This window comes from Uranotaenia lowii, chromosome 3, assembly GCF_029784155.1.
Source record: "Uranotaenia lowii strain MFRU-FL chromosome 3, ASM2978415v1, whole genome shotgun sequence".
In the NCBI taxonomy this organism is placed as follows: domain Eukaryota; kingdom Metazoa; phylum Arthropoda; class Insecta; order Diptera; family Culicidae; genus Uranotaenia; species Uranotaenia lowii.
Window position 1 is genome coordinate 338,804,906 of NC_073693.1, and position 19,567 is coordinate 338,824,472.

Consider the following 19,567-nt stretch of genomic DNA (forward strand, 5'->3'; position numbering starts at 1 on the left):
AATAGATAAGAGTATGGTAGGGAAGGATAGGGTAAGGTAGGGTAGGACAGGACAGGCTAAACCAAACCTAACCTATTCTTAACTTTTCTGTTATATTCCCATCTACGCTACGCTACCCTACTCTAAAATACACTATCACAAACGTCTCTACTACCCTACTCTATGATTTTCTAAAGTATGAGTACTTCATTAACCTTAACACTTGCGATCTCCTGATGCGATCTGATTGCTCGATCATCTTGTTACACTGCAAATGAATTTATATCAGTGGTTTCGTTTGAAATTTCATGAAAATCCAGCCCTATTAATAGCCGATAAAACATATAAAAAAATACAAAAATGATTTGAGCCAGTCAAAATTACGATAACTTTTGATTATAAATTTATAAATTTAGCATGCATCATTCCGAACAAAAACATCGAGTAACATCAATTGAAAGGTATCTCCAAATTTTAAATTGTACCATAACATACCAAACAAACTCAACTTACCCAAAGTTAAACTTCAGTGACGACCCGATGCTGGCAAAGCTGGACGTCACCGAGCTGGTCACCGGCATCGTCTCGGACCGGTGCATGCTCTTGTTCAGCTGCAGCGAATCGTCGAAGGTGGCCGACCTCTGGCCCTTGAACAGAATCGGCTGGTCGGTGTAGATGGTGTTGTTGTGGGCCTGGAAATGATTTCCTCCGTTGGTGGTGCCGCCGCCATTGATGGACATCTTTTCGACCGATTGTTGAACCTCGAGCAACTCTTCAGTGTCGTTGAGGGCACCCAGTGGGTCGTCCTGCGTCACCAACGTTCGATTGCAGACCCTGAAATTAGGAATATGAGCTGTAGTATTTTGAGAAGATCCAAAGGTTTATCAATAGAACTTACTTAGTCGGACTTACAGCTGATTTGTCCAGATTACCATTGGATAGCTCCTCCTGGGAGCTATTTCCATTTTCACTCTGGAAATCAAGAACCCTTTTAACACGGGTTGCACCGCCATGCGTTCCGTCCAAACCATTCGGAGTGCCACCGTTGGTGGTGTGCTGTATCGATGATTGTCGCTGAAGCTTATCGATGAAATCGGAATCACCGCCGAAGCTTTCGGCCCGGGCCAGCATCCGAGGGCTAAGATTACAAGGGTTTGACGGTGGAGCCAGCGGAGGTTTGGTTCCGTTTTTCAAGTGAGCCGAGCCTTCGCCGCTGATGAGTAGTCCGGCACTTGAAAGAACATCCCCGGAAGATTCCTGAGGAACATTGGATTGCCGTACGATTGCCCCCAACCGTCCGCGGAGCTTATCGAAGGCTGCAAAATCTAGCAGGGTGCTAGAAGTGTGCTCGGCTTGCGAAATACCTGAATCGAGGCTGGTGCGGGATGTACCGTCCACACATTCTAGGGTGCTTAGATTGTTTTCGTGTGAGACTGAGAGTTTTCGTCGGGCGGCAAACTTTTTGCCGGCCCGTTTGAAGTGGGCCGCACCCAGGACTATGTTACGTAACCGGTTCCAGCGCATTTGGCTGGACAGGATGGAATCTGAAGGCCATTGTGCTTCCAGAACGCAGCGGTTGTAGAAGCCATAAGTTAGAGCGTTAGGTTGAATACCGGAGCGTTTCATCAGATAGTGTAGTCTGACTGCAAGTACCGGCACGTTGTGCATTCCGCAGAGCTGCATCATAATCCGATAGCAGACTTCATCGCACTGAATTTTCAGCTGACAGGCTTTGCTAAGCAAATCGTAGGCCGCTTTTAGGATCGAGTGTTCTCGACCTGCGTTTTCCGAAATGTAGCTGGGCAGGATGATAAAGTAGATTGAATAACAGGCAGCCAGTAGATGCTTGGCCCAGAGTTCTGGATTACCAAGGTTTTTGCGAGCCAGTTTTTGGGCGGTTTTTATTTCGTGTTTTGTTCGTCGAGCCATCGGTGAACCGGGAACCAAGCTGCTGTTGTGTTGCAATGCATTGATCAGCATACTTTTGCGGGATTGCTTCAGCAAGATGGGATTTAAAATGAACGAACCGTAGCTGTAGTTTTGCTCCGGTAGTCCGGGTTGACATTCGGGTGGTAGAATGAACTTGGTCCGCTCGCTACTTTGGCCCGAGTCCCAATCGATCAGCTTGATTTCCGTTGGGGTATCTTCGAAAGCGCTGACCTTTTCGGCGCACTCGTCGAAGAATGCCAGGTTGTGATCTCCATCCGAAACGAACGATCGCTCCTCGATGAACTTGATAAACATTTGCGTTTTCATCAGCAGCTGGAAAAATTTATGATGGGCTTTATCTCTCGACCTCAGAAAGGCGTTCATCTGAAAAAGGGCATCTGGATCGGTGGCTCTACTACTTGGAGCCTTCGAAATCGGTACCAGATATTCCCGGTAGCCTTTCAAAATAGAAGCCATAAACTGGAGGAAAGCTTCCTGAATTCGTTGTTCTAGATTTTGTTCCCGTTTTCTTTTCTTGAAATCTCGATCCAGGCTGTTAGACGACTCATGGCCATTGCTCTGACTTAACTCTTCTAAATTTCTTAGAGTTTGCTTCAAAATGCGAGCCGCACGCTTCGGCAGCAGTTTTGTGATTAAATGCTTCTGGGATTCGCAGAGGCTGATGTTGTTGGTGTCCAAATCGACACAGGTCACGTCATTCGGGGGTTCGTAAAGGTCGAAAAACCTGGAGTCTACTCCAATCAGATAGGGTAGTGGGGCGTGAAGAACCTCGGCCAAGCCTAAGGGGCACAGTGGGATGTAGGGACACTGCCACTTGAAGGGGAACAGAAATGAAGAAACGGCTTCAGCGACGGCTGTGAGTATCGCTGTCCTCAGCGAATGGATCAGGATTTTCTGCTCGGTCATTACGAGCAGCAGCACGTGAAGACAGTTTTCCGGTCCCAGATTGGATAGGAGCTGACGAAATCCGGCTCCACTTCGAGGCAGGGGAGAGTCCTCCGGTAGGGTCAAGAGGATCCGATCGTTGCTCAGATTCGACAGCTGCAGCAGAATGCTCGGCGATGGGAATGGCACTTCGTCAAGTAGATGTGTTATGTATCGCTCGATAGGCACCGGAAGCGGTTCCTCGAAAGTGGATAGCGCCTGTAGGGGAAAGATGGTTTGTTAATTCGTATATTTTATATTTCTTTTTTATGGTTGGGACTAACATGTAAAAACTGCAACCATCGCTCGAATGTGTCTCCGAAAGGCCACCGGGATAGTAAACAGATGGATTTGTTCACGTGCAACGATTGTGTCTTGTGCGAATCCGGCGTCCACTCCAACAGCTCCCGTTGCTGCTCGTTTAGTTGTGATTCGCTGAAAAGAGAATTGAAAACTAGTTCAGGAGCTTTCACACGAAAAAGCAAATAAACTTACTCGAAGTCTTCGTAAAAGGTCAAAGCGGACCCATAGACCTTGTAAGTTCCATCGTTGACCGTCAGGACAAACGTACTAAAGATGGGTTGTATTGACTTCCTCTTCAATCTACCGTCGCCACCGGGCACATGTGGCCACGACTCCAAGGTGGTTCCCATGGGCAAACAAAACAACGGAACGCTAGGGCACAAATTCAGGGGGAAATCGTTGTGATCGATCGTCGGATATCGATGCAATATTTCCGGCTGGTAGCTGATCAGCTTCGGTCGGTTCATAGACTTTTTGTAGCACAGGAACACGTCGCTTCCCATTATGCCCTTGTTGAGCGTTTTGTGGATCATACAGAACGCATGCGGTGGCACTTCACCCTTGGACGGGATCACAACACACAAATCGGTCACAACCAGCTCGTTGCAGGGCATATCATTCTTTGCCCGCCGAAATGTGAGGAATGTTTTGGAGGATGAGTTGTTTACATTGGCTAGGCGATCTCCTGGGGTGTTCTGAACGATTTCAGCATCGGACATGATCCGTTCATGGCCCTCGTACATAACCCCGATATCAACAAGCGGGGGCTTATCCTTGCCCCTTCTAAAATATATAAAACAGGCCGTGGTCCGTACCGAACCAAAGTTGAGGTCCGCATATTGACCTGAAGGTGTCTTCTCCAGTACCTCATAGTCGACTGGAATTTTTTCGCCCAACGACGGGAAAAACACTCCGATGTCGGTGATCGGATCGATCACATTGGCCGACCGCAGATGGGACGAATCGTTGAAGATGTTTTCCTTCAGCAGCTTGGGATTCTCCGGCAAGCCGGCCACCACAAAGTAATCCGCCACCCGCCGTTCGTCCATGGTTCCGGCCACACTCCTGGTGGTGCGGGGTGCGGGCCCTCTATGGACGAATTGTGGCGGTTATCTGTAACCGAGAAAGAAATGGAAAAAGTTGCATTAGTCAAATGTATCTAAAGTTGGCATCGAAAGCATGGTCAAGTAATTTTTTTTTCAAGATTCTAGCCTTCCTGTAAATTGCACCTTTTGATGTCCTATGACGAGTTTTATTGGTTACTTACTTGCCTAGAATGCATTAAAGTAGTTTTTGAGTTGAAAACTGTGTATTATTTGCGAATGATTCCTTCAAACAATTCACTGATTCGCTCCAAATTTTGTCCTATGTTCCTAATCTTATCCTTTTTTTAAGTCCCAAAGTTGGCAGTTGGCCATCATTAATTTTTTTTGTTTTATGATGAACAAAAATTATTTCCAGCAAATCGTGAGAAGCCACACATAAGGCACTATTCACAGTTGATGAATTTTAGATTATTCGTGCGCAAAACCGGAAGGAGATAAAAAAAAAGTAAAGATGTAACATAGAACACACAAAAAGTATGCACCGAATCTTCTGCCTTTCAAGTCCTTTTGCGAACAAAGTTCAATTCTATTCGTTAGTGGCCCCAATTGCTGTCGTATATAATGCATATATAGTGTGGTTAGTTTTATTTTACGACCCAGGCATCGACCGGCACTGGATAATGCAATGGTCATACAAAGAAATTCATCTCAACGAGCTGGGATTGCAGCAGTGCATTGCACCAAAGAACGACTGGACGGTGCCGCTGGACAATTCGGAACAGAGGAATAAAAAAGGTTCCTTTGAGAGGACTTGTTAATTTCGATCAAATTTGACACAAATTTAAACCTTAAAAAGGAATTTCCTTTTTAAAGAAAAGTGGCCATAAGTCATTCTTTTCAATATAATAACTGGCGTTCCATAAGGAAGTCACTTGGGGCCTCTTATTTTAAAACCATCTATATATTGGTTAGTATCATTTTTCTATTTAACTTTTACTTACTTACTTACTTACTTACTTAAAGTTCTCGCGCCTTAAGTAAGTAAAAGTTAAATAGAATAAAGATACTAACAAATATATAGATGGTTTTAAAATAAGAGGCCCTAAGTGACTACCTTATGGAACGCCAGGTAAAAGAATGACTTATGGCCACTTATCCTAACAAGGGAGAATCTTTTTATGGTTTAAATTTGTGACTCATTAAATCGAAACTTTAGCTTGAAGTTAATTTAACACGTTGTTAATATATATCAGGTCATATTGCAAAATGGATAACTTTTTATACAGATGAAAGGGTCATCAAATAGCGACTGTTTCTACAGATTTTTAAGCCATGGAAGCGTCATCTACCGTCATTGACAAGTACTAACACCAATTTCGATCGAATTCCAATCACTGCTGCGCTGCTGGTCGAATCCAATAAATTGGTCATTTATGCATGCATCCAAGCCGGACGATAGTTCAAAAGGCCGTACGTCGATTCATTCTGTTTTTTTTTTGCTGTTACTGCTCTCATTTTGATTTTTGTTCAAATTGTAATTTACTTGTTTATGGTCGATTCCAGTTGGAGTCGTCGTCAGTCGATGGGTGAGGTTAATTTTTTTTGGTTGTTGTGTATCTCAGTTGCAAATTTGCAAATAATTTTCTGGGTGTTTATGTTTTTGTTGTTCATCCCAAATTAATGAGAGTTGTGTTTGATTTTATGATAAGAAGAACAAGACAAAAAATATACATACAGATATTTGAACTCACAACAATGGAGTAAATGTAAATTTTTAGCTCTATGCTTGAGAGAAAAACGTTGCCAAAATGACAACTTTAATAGAACTGAAGACTGAAGTTAATGTTGAAACATGAATTTCGCAGTAACGTGTCGGGAGTTGACGCGTTACGAAAGCATTTATGTATACTTGGATCCAGAATGATAGAAACATAGTATCAAAAATTAGGCACACACGAAGTAATATGGCGGTTAAAACAAGCATCAACTCAGACATTAGTATGGTCTGCATTTAACTTCTAAATTTGGTAGAAGCCCGTAAACTCGTAAATTCGGTAAAAAAACGAAGTGTTTCAACGAAAAAAGCATAGCAGATTTAGGGATACATTTTAAACCATTAGACGTGAAAAGAATTTTGTTATTTTTGGAATTTTGGTATGTTTTGTAATTTTTGTATTTTTTCAAAATTTTTGTCATTTTTATGATTTTTGCTATTTACGTGATGTTGGTAATTTTTGTAATTGTTGTCATTTTTTATAATTTAGGTAGCCTTCATCATTTTTGTAATATTTTTTTCAATTATGACATTTTTGTCATTTTTTCTTATGTTATCATTTTTGTCATTTTTGCCATTTTTTTCATTAATGTCCTTTTTTTTCTTTTTTGTCATTTTTTTTTTCGTTTTTTTTTTCATTTAAAAAAAATTCATTTTTTTTCATTTTTGTTTTTTTTTAAATTTTTGTAAATTTTTTTTTTCTTTTTTTTTAATTATATTTAGTCTTTTTTGTTTTTTCTTTTTTGTCTTTTTGTTTTTTTTTGTCTTTTTTGTCTTTTTTATTTTTTTTGTTTTTTTTTGTCTTTTTTGTCTTTTTTGCTTTTTTTTGTCTTTTTGTCTTTTTTGTCTTTTTTGTCTTTTTTGTCTTTTTTGTCTTTTTTGTCTTTTTTGTCTTTTTTGTCTTTTTTGTCTTTTTTGTCTTTTTTGTCTTTTTTGTCTTTTTTGTCTTTTTTGTCTTTTTTGTCTTTTTTGTCTTTTTTGTCTTTTTTGTCTTTTTTGTCTTTTTTGTCTTTTTTGTCTTTTTTGTCTTTTTTGTCTTTTTTGTCTTTTTTGTCTTTTTTGTCTTTTTTGTCTTTTTTGTCTTTTTTGTCTTTTCCTGTCTTTTTTGTCTTTTTTGTCATTTTTGTCATTTTTGTCTTTTTTGTCTTTTTTGTCTTTTTTGTCTTTTTTGTCTTTTTTGTCTTTTTTGTCTTTTTTGTCTTTTTTGTCTTTTTTGTCTTTTTTGTCTTTTTTGTCTTTTTTGTCTTTTTTGTCTTTTTTTGTCTTTTTTGTCTTTTTTGTCTTTTTTGTCTTTTTTGTCTTTTTTGTCTTTTTTGTCTTTTTTGTCTTTTTTGTCTTTTTTGTCTTTTTTGTCTTTTTTGTCTTTTTTGTCTTTTTTGTCTTTTTTGTCTTTTTTGTCTTTTTTGTCTTTTTTGTCTTTTTTGTCTTTTTTGTCTTTTTTGTCTTTTTGTCTTTTTTGTCTTTTTTGTCTTTTTTGTCTTTTTTGTCTTTTTTGTCTTTTTTGTCTTTTTTGTCTTTTTTGTCTTTTTTGTCTTTTTTGTCTTTTTTGTCTTTTTTGTCTTTTTTTGTCTTTTTTGTCTTTTTTGTCTTTTTTGTCTTTTTTGTCTTTTTTGTCTTTTTTGTCTTTTTTGTCTTTTTTGTCTTTTTTGTCTTTTTTGTCTTTTTTGTCTTTTTTGTCTTTTTTGTCTTTTTTGTCTTTTTTGTCTTTTTTGTCTTTTTTGTCTTTTTTGTCTTTTTTGTCTTTTTTGTCTTTTTTGTCTTTTTTGTCTTTTTTGTCTTTTTTGTCTTTTTTGTCTTTTTTGTCTTTTTTGTCTTTTTTGTCTTTTTTGTCTTTTTTGTCTTTTTTGTCTTTTTTGTCTTTTTTGTCTTTTTTGTCTTTTTTGTCTTTTTTGTCTTTTTTGTCTTTTTTGTCTTTTTTGTCTTTTTTGTCTTTTTTGTCTTTTTGTCTTTTTTGTCTTTTTTGTCTTTTTTGTCTTTTTTGTCTTTTTTGTCTTTTTTGTCTTTTTTGTCTTTTTTGTCTTTTTTGTCTTTTTTGTCTTTTTTGTCTTTTTTGTCTTTTTTGTCTTTTTTGTCTTTTTTGTCTTTTTTGTCTTTTTTGTCTTTTTTGTCTTTTTTGTCTTTTTTGTCTTTTTTGTCTTTTTTGTCTTTTTTGTCTTTTTTGTCTTTTTTGTCTTTTTTGTCTTTTTTGTCTTTTTTGTCTTTTTTGTCTTTTTTGTCTTTTTTGTCTTTTTTGTCTTTTTTGTCTTTTTTGTCTTTTTTGTCTTTTTTGTCTTTTTTGTCTTTTTTGTCTTTTTTGTCTTTTTTGTCTTTTTTGTCTTTTTTGTCTTTTTTGTCTTTTTTGTCTTTTTTGTCTTTTTTGTCTTTTTTGTCTTTTTTGTCTTTTTTGTCTTTTTTGTCTTTTTTATCTTTTTTATCTTTTTTGTCTTTTTTGTCTTTTTGGTCTTTTTTGTCTTTTTTGTCTTTTTTGTCTTTTTTGTCTTTTTTGTCTTTTTTGTCTTTTTTGTCTTTTTTGTCTTTTTTGTCTTTTTTGTCTTTTTTGTCTTTTTTGTCTTTTTTGTCTTTTTTGTCTTTTTTGTCTTTTTTGTCTTTTTTGTCTTTTTTGTCTTTTTTGTCTTTTTTGTCTTTTTTGTCTTTTTTGTCTTTTTTGTCTTTTTTGTCTTTTTTGTCTTTTTTGTCTTTTTTGTCTTTTTTGTCTTTTTTGTCTTTTTTGTCTTTTTTGTCTTTTTTGTCTTTTTTGTCTTTTTTGTCTTTTTTGTCTTTTTTGTCTTTTTTGTCTTTTTTGTCTTTTTTGTCTTTTTTGTCTTTTTTGTCTTTTTTGTCTTTTTTGTCTTTTTTGTCTTTTTTGTCTTTTTTGTCTTTTTTGTCTTTTTTGTCTTTTTTGTCTTTTTTGTCTTTTTTGTCTTTTTTGTCTTTTTTGTCTTTTTTGTCTTTTTTGTCTTTTTTGTCTTTTTTGTCTTTTTTGTCTTTTTTGTCTTTTTTGTCTTTTTTGTCTTTTTTGTCTTTTTTGTAATTTTGTCTTTTTTGTCTTTTTTGTCTTTTTTGTCTTTTTTGTCTTTTTTGTCTTTTCTGTCTTTTTTGTCTTTTTTGTCTTTTTTTGGCTTTTTTGTCTTTTTTGTCTTTTTTGTCTTTTTTGTCTTTTTTGTCTTTTTTGTCTTTTTTGTCGTTTTTGTCATTTTTGTCATTTTTGTCATTTTTGTCATTTTCGTCACTTGTATAAATTTTGCCATTTCTGCCAGAGATATTTTTGTCAATTTTGTCATTTTTTTTTTTTTTTTTTGACATTTTTGTCATTTTTGCCATTTTGGCTATTTTGGTCATTTTTTGTCATTTTTGTCATTTTTGTCATTTTTGTCATCTTTGTCATTTTTGTCATTTTTGTCATTTTTGTCATTTTTGTCATTTTTGTCATTTTTGTAATTTTTGTAATTTTTGTAATTTTTGTCATTTTTGTCATTTTTATCATTTTTGTCATTTTTGTCATTTTTGGCGTTACTTTCATTTATGTCATTTTTGTCATTATTGGCATTTTTGTCTTTTTTGTCATGATTGGCATTATTGTCATTTTTGTCATTTTTGTAATTATTAATCATTTTTATCATTTTATCATTTTTGTCATTTTTGTCAATTATGACATTTTTGCTTTTTTTGTAATTTTTGTCATTTTTGTATTTTTGTCACTTTTGTCACTTTTGTCATTTTTGTCATTTTTGTCATTTTTGTCATTTTTGTCATTTTTGTCTTTTTTGTCATTTTTGTCATTTTTTTTAAATTCTTGTCATTTTTGTCATTTTTGTAATTTTGGTAATTTTTGTCATTTTTATCATTTTTGTCATTTTTGTCATTTTTGTCATTTTTGGCGTTTCTATCATTTATGTCATTTTTGTCATTATTGGCATTTTTGTCATTATTGTCATTTTTGTCATTTTTGCCATTTTTGTCATTTTTGTCATTTTTGTCATTTTGGTCATTTTGGTCATTTTTGTCATTTTTGTCATTTTTGTCATTTTTGTCATTTTTGCAATTTTTGTCATTTTTATCATTTTTGTCATTTTTGGCGTTTCTATCTTTTATGTCATTTTTGTCTTTTTTGTCATTATTGGCATTTTTGTCATTTTTGCCTTTTTTGTCATTTTTGTAATTATTGATTATTTTTATCATTTTATCATTTTGTCATTTTTGTCAATTATAACATTGTTGCTATTTTTGTAATTTTTGTCATTTTTGTCATTTTGGTCATTTTGGTCATTTTGGTCATTTTGGTCATTTTTGTCATTTTTGTCATTTTTGTCAGTTTTGTCATTTTTGTCATTTTTTGTCATTTTTGTCATTTCTATTATTTTTATCACATTGTCATTTCTATTATTTTTATCACATTGTAATTTTCGTCATAAGAATTAGATCCAAAACATGTTGCCGAACAATCTTGCCGATTTTTTAAAATAGGTGAAATTCAAACTTATAAAAATGATACAAAGAAGACAAAGAAAGAGCCGGAAAATGAAAAAGAAATTATAAAATTCCAAATGACTGCAGACAATTTGTCTGGGTATTATTGAAGTTTTGTAGATCGTTTTCGTGTTGTGTTTTTTTAATTTTTATTTTTGTCGATTTTGTCAATTATAACTTTTTTTGATTTTTAATACCGTGAAATACCGTGAATAATACCGTTAAGATCAACAACAAAAAATATTCAAGGAATCCCTTGACTTTGTTGTTTCGGAATTATGCTAGGTATACAGAATAATCAGATTTACTTTTAAACTTTTTAAAGTTCCTCTTGCAATTATATAGTTTATTTGTCAATTCTTAAAAAGTTACAACATCTATTTTGTAAATACTTAGGTAATCAATTTGTTCTCAAATGAGGGTGTACGAGGGCTTTGCCATATAATGAATTTCCCAACATTAAAGGTACCTTCCTTTTCCTGCTTTATTAGACTCAATTATGTATGCTTTTATGCCCAAAAACGAACTCAAAAATTGGCCCACCTGGTGGCGCCGACTCAATGGCCAACAGCTTGAAAGCAGATGTCGGCCTACTCCCAAAAGTTTACGATCAGTTTACGTAACTTAGTATACGATGCGTGGCAAATAAAATAGAAGAAGTAAAAAAACCTACGCATATTAGCACAAGCTGGTATACATATGTTTATTATTTTGGGTGCGTAAGGCGACAGCTAGCTAGAAATGTTATCATGAAACCTCTTTCAAAAAATTTCATTGTTTTCAAATTCCATATTCTTTTTAGAACGAATTTGAAATAGTCGATTCACTTCTTCAACTTTTGTACGAAAATTTTAAAATCAAAATTCCTTATTTTGTATTCTGTTTTCCATATTCGGCCTCTTATTTGTGATGCATCTATTCAATCGCTTAACAGTTCCATCTCTGTTGTTTCCTTTGTTGAGAAAAAAAAAATCGGTACGCAACAATTTATTCCTAAACGGCTTTCCTGCACTCAATCGAGCGACACGATTCCTCATTAAGTCATGACGGGTGGGAAATTGATTAGATTGATTGATTTGTCCGACTCCGAATGGCGAATAGATGTTGCCGCATTCTTTTCCACAAGAATCAGTCCAGGTACAGTCGTCCCACAATTCTCTTTGAGATTTTCGTTTCATAGAATTATCCTTCTACAAAAATGAATTTCATTTTTAGTTTAAAACCTTCAAGTGTTTTCTAATTAAAGGTTCAAATTTTTTTACGCAACTTAAGAATGTGTGAGGTTACTGCCGATTGCAAGTTTGTGTAGTCTAGCTAGAACACGCCGTCGTCGTTTGCAACTTCCGCACATTCTGATGAAGCTCTGTATGCTTCCGATACCGTATGTTGGAATTCGACCTAAACGGACGCATTGCGAAAAAAATAAGCTGAAGTAAACAAACATCGGTCCTCGCTAGCTGGTTGGCTGGCTGGCTGGCAGTACCGTTGAACTTGAAATGTTGTTTGTTGCGTGTTATTTCTGCACCACGAATGGCAGTTGATTGCGCTTTTATTTATTTTGTTTCGATTTTTCCTCTCGACTTTTTGCCCAGGCTTTCCAACGACGAAACACATGACATGCATGTCAATAGATGTAGTTGTAGAATGTCTCTCTGATTATATTCAGAATTAAGATTGCTGGAATGTTAGGATTTTCTTGTTCTTTGAATTACAAGTAGATTTTTTCTGATTTTGCCAATAATCGATTTTCCATAACTATGTCTATATGTGTTGAAGTATGCATTATGCAATCCTGATTTGGTAGCCTCTTCTATAAATTTTGAGGCCTTATTGTCATTCCCAACATCCATTACCAAATTTGAAAAAAAATTAATTTACAGAACTTATACACAAAATCCAAAAGAAAATAAAGCATGGATCATCAGAAGTCTGGACGCACTGTTTATTATACCATAGCGCTCCTTGTTGTCGGATCTAGAATTTTTTGACAGTACTTTGTTCGGAAATGTTTCCTCTATCAGTGCTGAAAATTTCATTACGATTCGTTTTGTTCCAAAAAAGTTACACGTGATAGAAGCCGTGAGACGAAAATGAATTTTGGACACCCACGTTCAAAAACCCGATGTGGTCTGGTTCAAAAACCGCGAAATCTGATTTGAGGAGGCTTCCTGACCAAAAATTTTTCAAAGCCACTGGTCGGAGTGATGTCCCCATCAAGTTCAAATTCGTTTTTGCCAATAACTTTGCAGAAAAGTGTTTGATCTGGCAAGATATTTGGAGCTGCGGCCGAAAAACCCCGTTTTTTTATGAAAAACAAGACCATGGACTCCGAAATGTGCCTGAAACATGTTTTTTTTCTTTTGTTAGATCTTACAAAGAACCAGTCAAGTTTTTGCTAGATTTAGCTAGCTGCCACTACAGCGAGGAGTTACTACAGTGGTATCGGGCCAACTGGTGGATTTTGTCGAAAAGGACGTCAACCCACCCAACTGCCCTCAATTCCGCCCTATCGAAAAATTTTGAGCAATTGCTAATCAGAAGATGAAGAAGAATGGTAGGACGACTCGGGATGCAACAGAGATGAAGAGATTGTGGAACAAAATGGCCGCTGAGGGCAGTGAATGGCCGCTGAGGTCAGTGAATAGGGTGTCCAAACTTAGATGAGTGGTTCTCGACGAAAAGTAAGAAATTTCATCAAAACAACATCGAAATATTTTTTTTTATTATTTTTCCTTAAAAGTGCCGTGAAAACCCTACAATTTGAGCACAAAACATTTTTATTTCGTTTACATTGCTCCGAGATAGACCCTTTTTTTAGACCTCGACGGCCTAAAGACCTCGACAGCCTAAAGACTCCGACGGCCTGAAGACCTCAGCGACCTGAAGACTTCGACGGCCTAAGGACATCGACGGCTGAAAGACTTCAACGGCCTTAAGACCTCGACGGCCTACAGACTTCGACGACCTAAAGTCCTCGACGGCCTAAAGACTTCGAAGGCCTAAGGACCTCGACGGCCTTAAGACCTCGACGGCCTAAAGACTTCGACGGCCTAAAGACCTTGACGGCCTAAAAATCTCGACGGCTTCAAGATCTCGACGGTCTAAAAATCTCGACGGCCTCAAGGCCTCGATAGCCTAAATACCTAGACGGCCTAAAAAACTCGACGACTTAAAGACCTTGGCGGTCTAAAAATCTCAACGGCCTAAAGACCTCGACGGCCTAAAGACCTCGACGGCCTAAAGACCTCGACGGCCTAAAGACCTCGACGGCCTAAAGACCTCGACGGCCTAAGGACCTCGACGGCCTAAGGACCTCGACGGCCTAAGGACCTCGACGGCCTAAAGACCTCGACGGCCTAAAGACCTGGACGGCCTAAGGACCTCGACGGCCTAAAGACCTCGACGGCCTAAGGACCTCGACGGCCTAAGGACCTCGACGGCCTAAGGACCTCGACGGCCTAAGGACCTCGACGGCCTAAAGACCTCGACGGCCTAAAGACCTCGACGGCCTAGAAACCTCGACGGCCTCGGGACCTCGACGACCTAAGGACCTCGACGGCCTAGGGATCTCGACGGAGTAAAGACCTCGACGGCCTAAAGACCTCGATGGCCTAAAGACCCGACGGCCTAGGGACCTCGACGACCTAGGGACCTCGACGACCTAAAGACCTCGACGGCCGAAAGACATCGAAGGCCTAAAGATCTCAACGGCCTAAGGACCTCGACGGCCTAAGGACCTCGACGGAGTAAAGACCTCGACGGCCTTAAGACCTCGACGGCCTAAAGACCTAGACGGCCTAAAGAACTCAACGGCCTAAAAACCTCGACAGCCTTAAGACCTCAATGCCTAAAGACCTCGACGACCTAGGGACCTCGACGGCCTGGGGACCTCGAAGGTTTAAAGACTTCGAAGGCTTGAAGACCTCGACGACCTAAAGACATCGAAGGCCTAAAGACCTCGACGGCCTTAAGACCTCGACGGCCTGAAGACCTCGACGGCCTAAATGCTTCAACGGTTAAAGATTTCGACAGCCGAAAGACCTCGATGGTCTAAAGATCTCGACGTCCTGAAGGCATAGAATACTTATAGAACTCAAAGGCTTAAAAATCGCGATTCCTAAAGCAAACCTTCAGTTTTGATGGCCTCGAGACCTCGACGTTCTCGATTCAATTACGGCTTAGAGACCTCGACGGCACACTTAGAAATTTGTTGATATCAATAAAAATCAATTTCAAAACATTTCCCAATGTTCCTCGACAGCCTAAAGACCTCGACGGCCTTAATACTTCGACGGTCCAAGATTTCGACAGCCTAAATACTTCGACGGCCTAAAGACCTCGAAAGCCTGAAGATCTCGACGGCCTAAAACCTCGATGGCCTAAAAACCTCGACGATCTTAAGATCTCGACGGCCAAAAGACCTCGACGGCCTAAATACTTCGACAGTCTAACATTTCAACAGCCTAAAGGCCTTGACGGCCTTAAGACCTCGACGGCTTAAAGACCTCGACGGCCTAAAGACCTCGACGGCCTAAAGACTTCGACGGCCGAAAGTCTTCGACGGCCGAAAGACCTCGACGGCCTAAGGACCTCGACGGCCTAAAGACCTAGATGACTGAAAGACCTCAACGGCCTAAAGACCTCGACAGCCTAAAACCTCGACGGCCTAAAGACCTCGACGGCCTTAAGACCTCGACGGCCTAAAAACCTCGAAGGCCTAAAGACCTCAACGGCCTAGGGACCTCGACGACCTAAAGACCTCGACGGCCTAAGGACCTCGACGGCCTTAAGACCTCGACGGAGTAAAGACCTCGACGGCCTAAATACTTCAACGGTTAAAGATTTCGACAGCCGAAAGACCTCGACGGTCTAAAGATCTCGACGTCCTGAAGGCATATACTACTTATAGAACTCAAAGGCTTCAGTTTTTATGGCCTCGAGACCTCGACGTTCTCGATTCAATTACGGCTTAGAGACCTCGACGGCACACTTAGAAATTTGTTTATATCAATAAAAATCAATTTTAAAACATTTCCCAATGTTCTTCGACAGCCTAAAGACCTCGACGGCCCTAATACTTCGACGATCCAAGATTTCAACAGCCTAAATACTTCGACGGCCTAAAGACCTCGAAAGCCTGAAGATCTCGACGGCCTAAAACCTCAAAGGCCTAAAAACCTCGACGGTCTAGGGACCTCGACGACCTAGGGACCTCGACGACCTTAAGACTTCGATGGCCGAAAGACATCGAAGGCCTAAAGATCTCAACGGTCTAAGGACCTCGACGGCCTAAAGACCTCGACGGCCTAAAGACCTCGACGGCCTAAAAACCTCGACAGCCTAAAGACCTCGATGCTTAAAGTCCTCGACGACCTAGGGACCTCGACGGCCTGGGGACCTCGAAGGTTTAAAGACTTCGAAGGCTTAAAACCTCGACGACCTAAAGACCTCGACGGCCGAAAGACATCGAAGGCCTAAAGACATCGAAGGCCTAAAGACCTCGACGGCCTTAAGACCTCGACGGCCTTAAGACCTCGACGGCCTTAAGATCTCGACGGCCTTAAGACCTCGACGGCCTAAATACTTCAACGATTGAAGATTTCGTCAGCCGAAAGAACTCGACGGTCTAAAGATCTCGGTATCCTGAAGGCATAGACTAATTATAGAACTCAAAGGCTTAAAAATCGCGATTCGTAAAGCAAACCTTCAGTTTTGAGACCTCGACGTTCTCGATTCAATTACGGCTTAGAGACCTCGACGGCACACTTAGAAATTTGTTTATATCAATAAAAATCAATTTCAAAACATTTCCCAACGTTGCCGAAAATATAATACGAAAGATGAATTGAAATGTTGCTGTACAAAACCTTAACCCTCAATCTGATTGCGTGAACTGAAATTATACACCTCAAGCCCGAAAAGTGCATCAGAAGCCAGCTGCTCGAATGGAGAAGAAGCCCCAGCCCAGTAAATGAAACAATTAGTCAGAGAAACAAATCCGTGTCACGATCATGGAAAACGACACGTCAGGTACCCAGTGACCTTGTGAATGATTTTTTTCACTACGTTTTGTCCCGCACTTCACATGGAATAAGATTTATGGGAAAAGCAAAAGTAGAAGTAAAAAACCCGCAAAACTTGCCCAGTCGCTCCATTGAAACCACATTGCGGCGATATCTCACAATCTCGGTAAACAATAATCTGTTTATCTCGCCCGCGCTTCGCGGCGGCAAGGCTGGGAAGTGGATTATGAACGTTTCAGGTGCAGCAGCAGCAGTTTTTGCCAATCCTAACTGTGTTGAAGTTGATTTTTTTTTCCAAATAAAGTCATTTCCAGTTTGCTACCAACGGCTCCCTGGCTGGCAAGAATCAAGAAATATTTTTTGGTAGCTAGCCAAATTTTCCCATTCAATGAGTCTGTCGCATCTTCTTCGTGAAATAAATGTCATCCGGCTTCATTTTTTTTTCTATCGGAGCTGGGAATGTATCGTTGTTTATAGGATTGGGATTTGTCGCCTGGTTCGGTTTCGAAAATAATCTACTTATATGACCATACATGTACAAACGTACGTAGATGGCACATCCGATGCACCAATTGGGAATTGTGTTACGCATCAATTAAATTGGATGTTGTGGACAACTGGCTGTCTACGGAATATAGTTCCAGTTGTAAGGAGAAAGAGAATCGTTTGCCAAAAAGATGGGGAAGGTAGAGAACATAAATAATTGCTTTAGAGAAGCTCCATTTGCAGTTTCTGGGATAATTTTATGACTCTAGGTTGCAACCAGTTTTGTTGCGAAAAATTGAAATTTTTATCCTCCTTTACTCAGAGATCTTGAAAACGTAGTCCTTCGAATAAAAAGTTGAAAAGGCTTCCACGAATCCATGGTGGCTTCAAAAATCTACATGTACTGATTCCTTACATTTTTCCTACGGGTTAGTTAGTTAGCAGTTATAAATGCTATAATTCAATTTCAGTTACATATAATCAGAATAACAGCTCTCAATTGCTCTGTAAGTCAAATGTTAGGCAGCTGCAGTTTGTTTTAGTGTTAAAAAACCAGCCCGGAAGAGGTCAATGTGTCGTAATTTGATTAGGTCATTTGCATGTTACGAACATGGTGTTTTTTTTATTTCCACACACACGAACGATTTTTTTTTTCTACTAAATCTACTGGTCTTTTTCCTTTCTACTTGCTACCCAGAAGTGTACTTAAGCTGCCGCCAGTGTTTAGAAATATCAGCAAAGCTGCATCGCGGCTTTACGATGGTGGAATATTTACGTTGCTGGAAAGCCGCCAAGAAAAGCGCCGATGAGTATCACCGGCCTAAAGCTACAGCTTTAGGCCAAAATTGTCGAAATTAATTTTACAGTTCCCCGGAGGAAATGTGTCCCCTCAACTTCTGGCCCTGCTCCCTCTCCTTCGCCATTGAAAAATGTCTGACCACCGGGCGGCGACTTGGAGCGGCAGCAGATAGATACCTATAGAAGGTTGCTAATCGATTAAAAATTCCAAACACATCAACACATGGCTGATGGCGGCGGGTCTCCCAAACATTTCCCCCTCAATCATGACCTGGGGGGGACCGCATGACTCCCGACGGCAGTGGATTATTAGGGTAATTCGAACCAACCGGCACCGGCCCAAGCGAGACAAATTATTGCCGCTGCACGGAAATGTTGGGATTTGGAAAACAAAAATAAACAATTTATTCCGAAATTCCCAAAATCTTATAATTTAAGTTTAATGCCAGATTGTATTTTCTACAAGGTTCAAAGTTATACGAAATTTAAATTTTTTTTCCGAAACTTCAGAGTTTCCGTCCGATTGGGGCGACACAGAACTTGTGGAAAGGCGATATAAATTGAACATAGAGAGAAAGAAAAAAGAAACACAGAGGGAGAGACACCCATAAGCACATCCAGAACCTACAACTTAATTATGCGACGATGGTTCCGTTTAGTTTCTTTTTTCAATTTATTTCGGTTCAAGTGCCCAGCTGAAGAGGAAGCGTGCTTCCACATTATGGAAGTGTACTTCCGGAATCTACCATCCGGGTGGCGACAATCGATGATTGTGTTGCGCATTGAATGGCTCGTATTAAATGTTTGAACTTGTAAAATTTAGTTCTATTAGTTTTTTTTAAATGTTTCAAAAAGCGTATTTTGAACAAAATGTAAATTACATGGTGCATGGAGGTATTGCATGACTACTTTTCATGTAACACTTCGCTAGGCACTCAGCAGTGATGTCAATTGAATTTATTGTTTTTCAATGTCAAAAGACATACCCCTGTTAAACAGCTAATAACTTTTTTGCCTAATAAGATACGAAGTAACGGTCTTGGACAAAGTTGTTCAGCGGAAAATTTCCTTCCGAGAATTTATAAATTGGCGCAAAAACTATTAGCAGACTCGGTTCCACAGAAGAAACAAGAATGATGTTGATTTTTCAGTACAAAATATTCAATTTTCCCATACAAACCTAAACGGTGAAATTTACTCATGTAAACGTTACTAAACAAATTCTGCCATAAATCATGGATGAGTTTTGAACCAAAACAAAGCTTTTTAGACCCCAGGGTTTGAGAATTTCAAAAATGACCCTAAATCGACTCAGCCTACTGTTCCAGTCAAAGTAGAAAAATTTTAGAAATGGAAAGTTGACGTTATTTGGGTATGGATTTTAAAAATACGAAACACAAAATTTTTGACAACTATTCAAATGTAGCTTTAAAACTTTTTGTCAATCTGCATTTTCTGAGACTACTATAGCACCTGAGTTCAGCTTTGCACTGGACGTTGAGTATGATAACGCAAAGTTTAGGCAATAAAATTACATTGGTATTCCTATAAGCGCACACACATTTTTGAAGTTTATTCTCATAGTTTATACTCGAAGTATATAACTGAAAACTATTCTCAGTGAATTTGTCTGACTTCAAGGTTTGAGGTAATAAGTATTTGAACATTGTAAACTTCAACGTGATGATCAACTGGTTTATGTTCCAAAGCCTCTGTTTTGTCTGATGAACGAATAATGAAAATATTATACTTACAGTTTTCAACGTTATTATAGAAGAACTGCCGTATCTGCTACCAACAATTTGATGTGATCCTGCAATTAAAAACAAAAATTTATA

At 38.4% G+C, this 19,567-nt stretch overlaps 1 protein-coding gene across 2 annotated transcripts in view; it reads right to left on the bottom strand.

Moving 5' to 3' along the window:
- LOC129757627 (DENN domain-containing protein Crag-like) overlaps nucleotides 1-19,567 on the bottom strand; it is an 88,997-nt gene that overhangs the window by 5,197 nt on the left and 64,233 nt on the right. For both annotated transcript variants that reach the window (XM_055754900.1, XM_055754899.1), the window contains exons 3-7: nucleotides 19,484-19,541; nucleotides 3,349-4,269; nucleotides 3,138-3,288; nucleotides 878-3,072; nucleotides 493-813 (exon numbers count right to left, since the gene is read on the bottom strand). In XM_055754900.1, coding sequence (XP_055610875.1) covers nucleotides 493-813; nucleotides 878-3,072; nucleotides 3,138-3,288; nucleotides 3,349-4,205 — 3,524 coding nt within the window. In that variant the 5' untranslated portion in view covers nucleotides 4,206-4,269; nucleotides 19,484-19,541. The remainder of the gene's footprint in view (nucleotides 1-492; nucleotides 814-877; nucleotides 3,073-3,137; nucleotides 3,289-3,348; nucleotides 4,270-19,483; nucleotides 19,542-19,567) is intronic.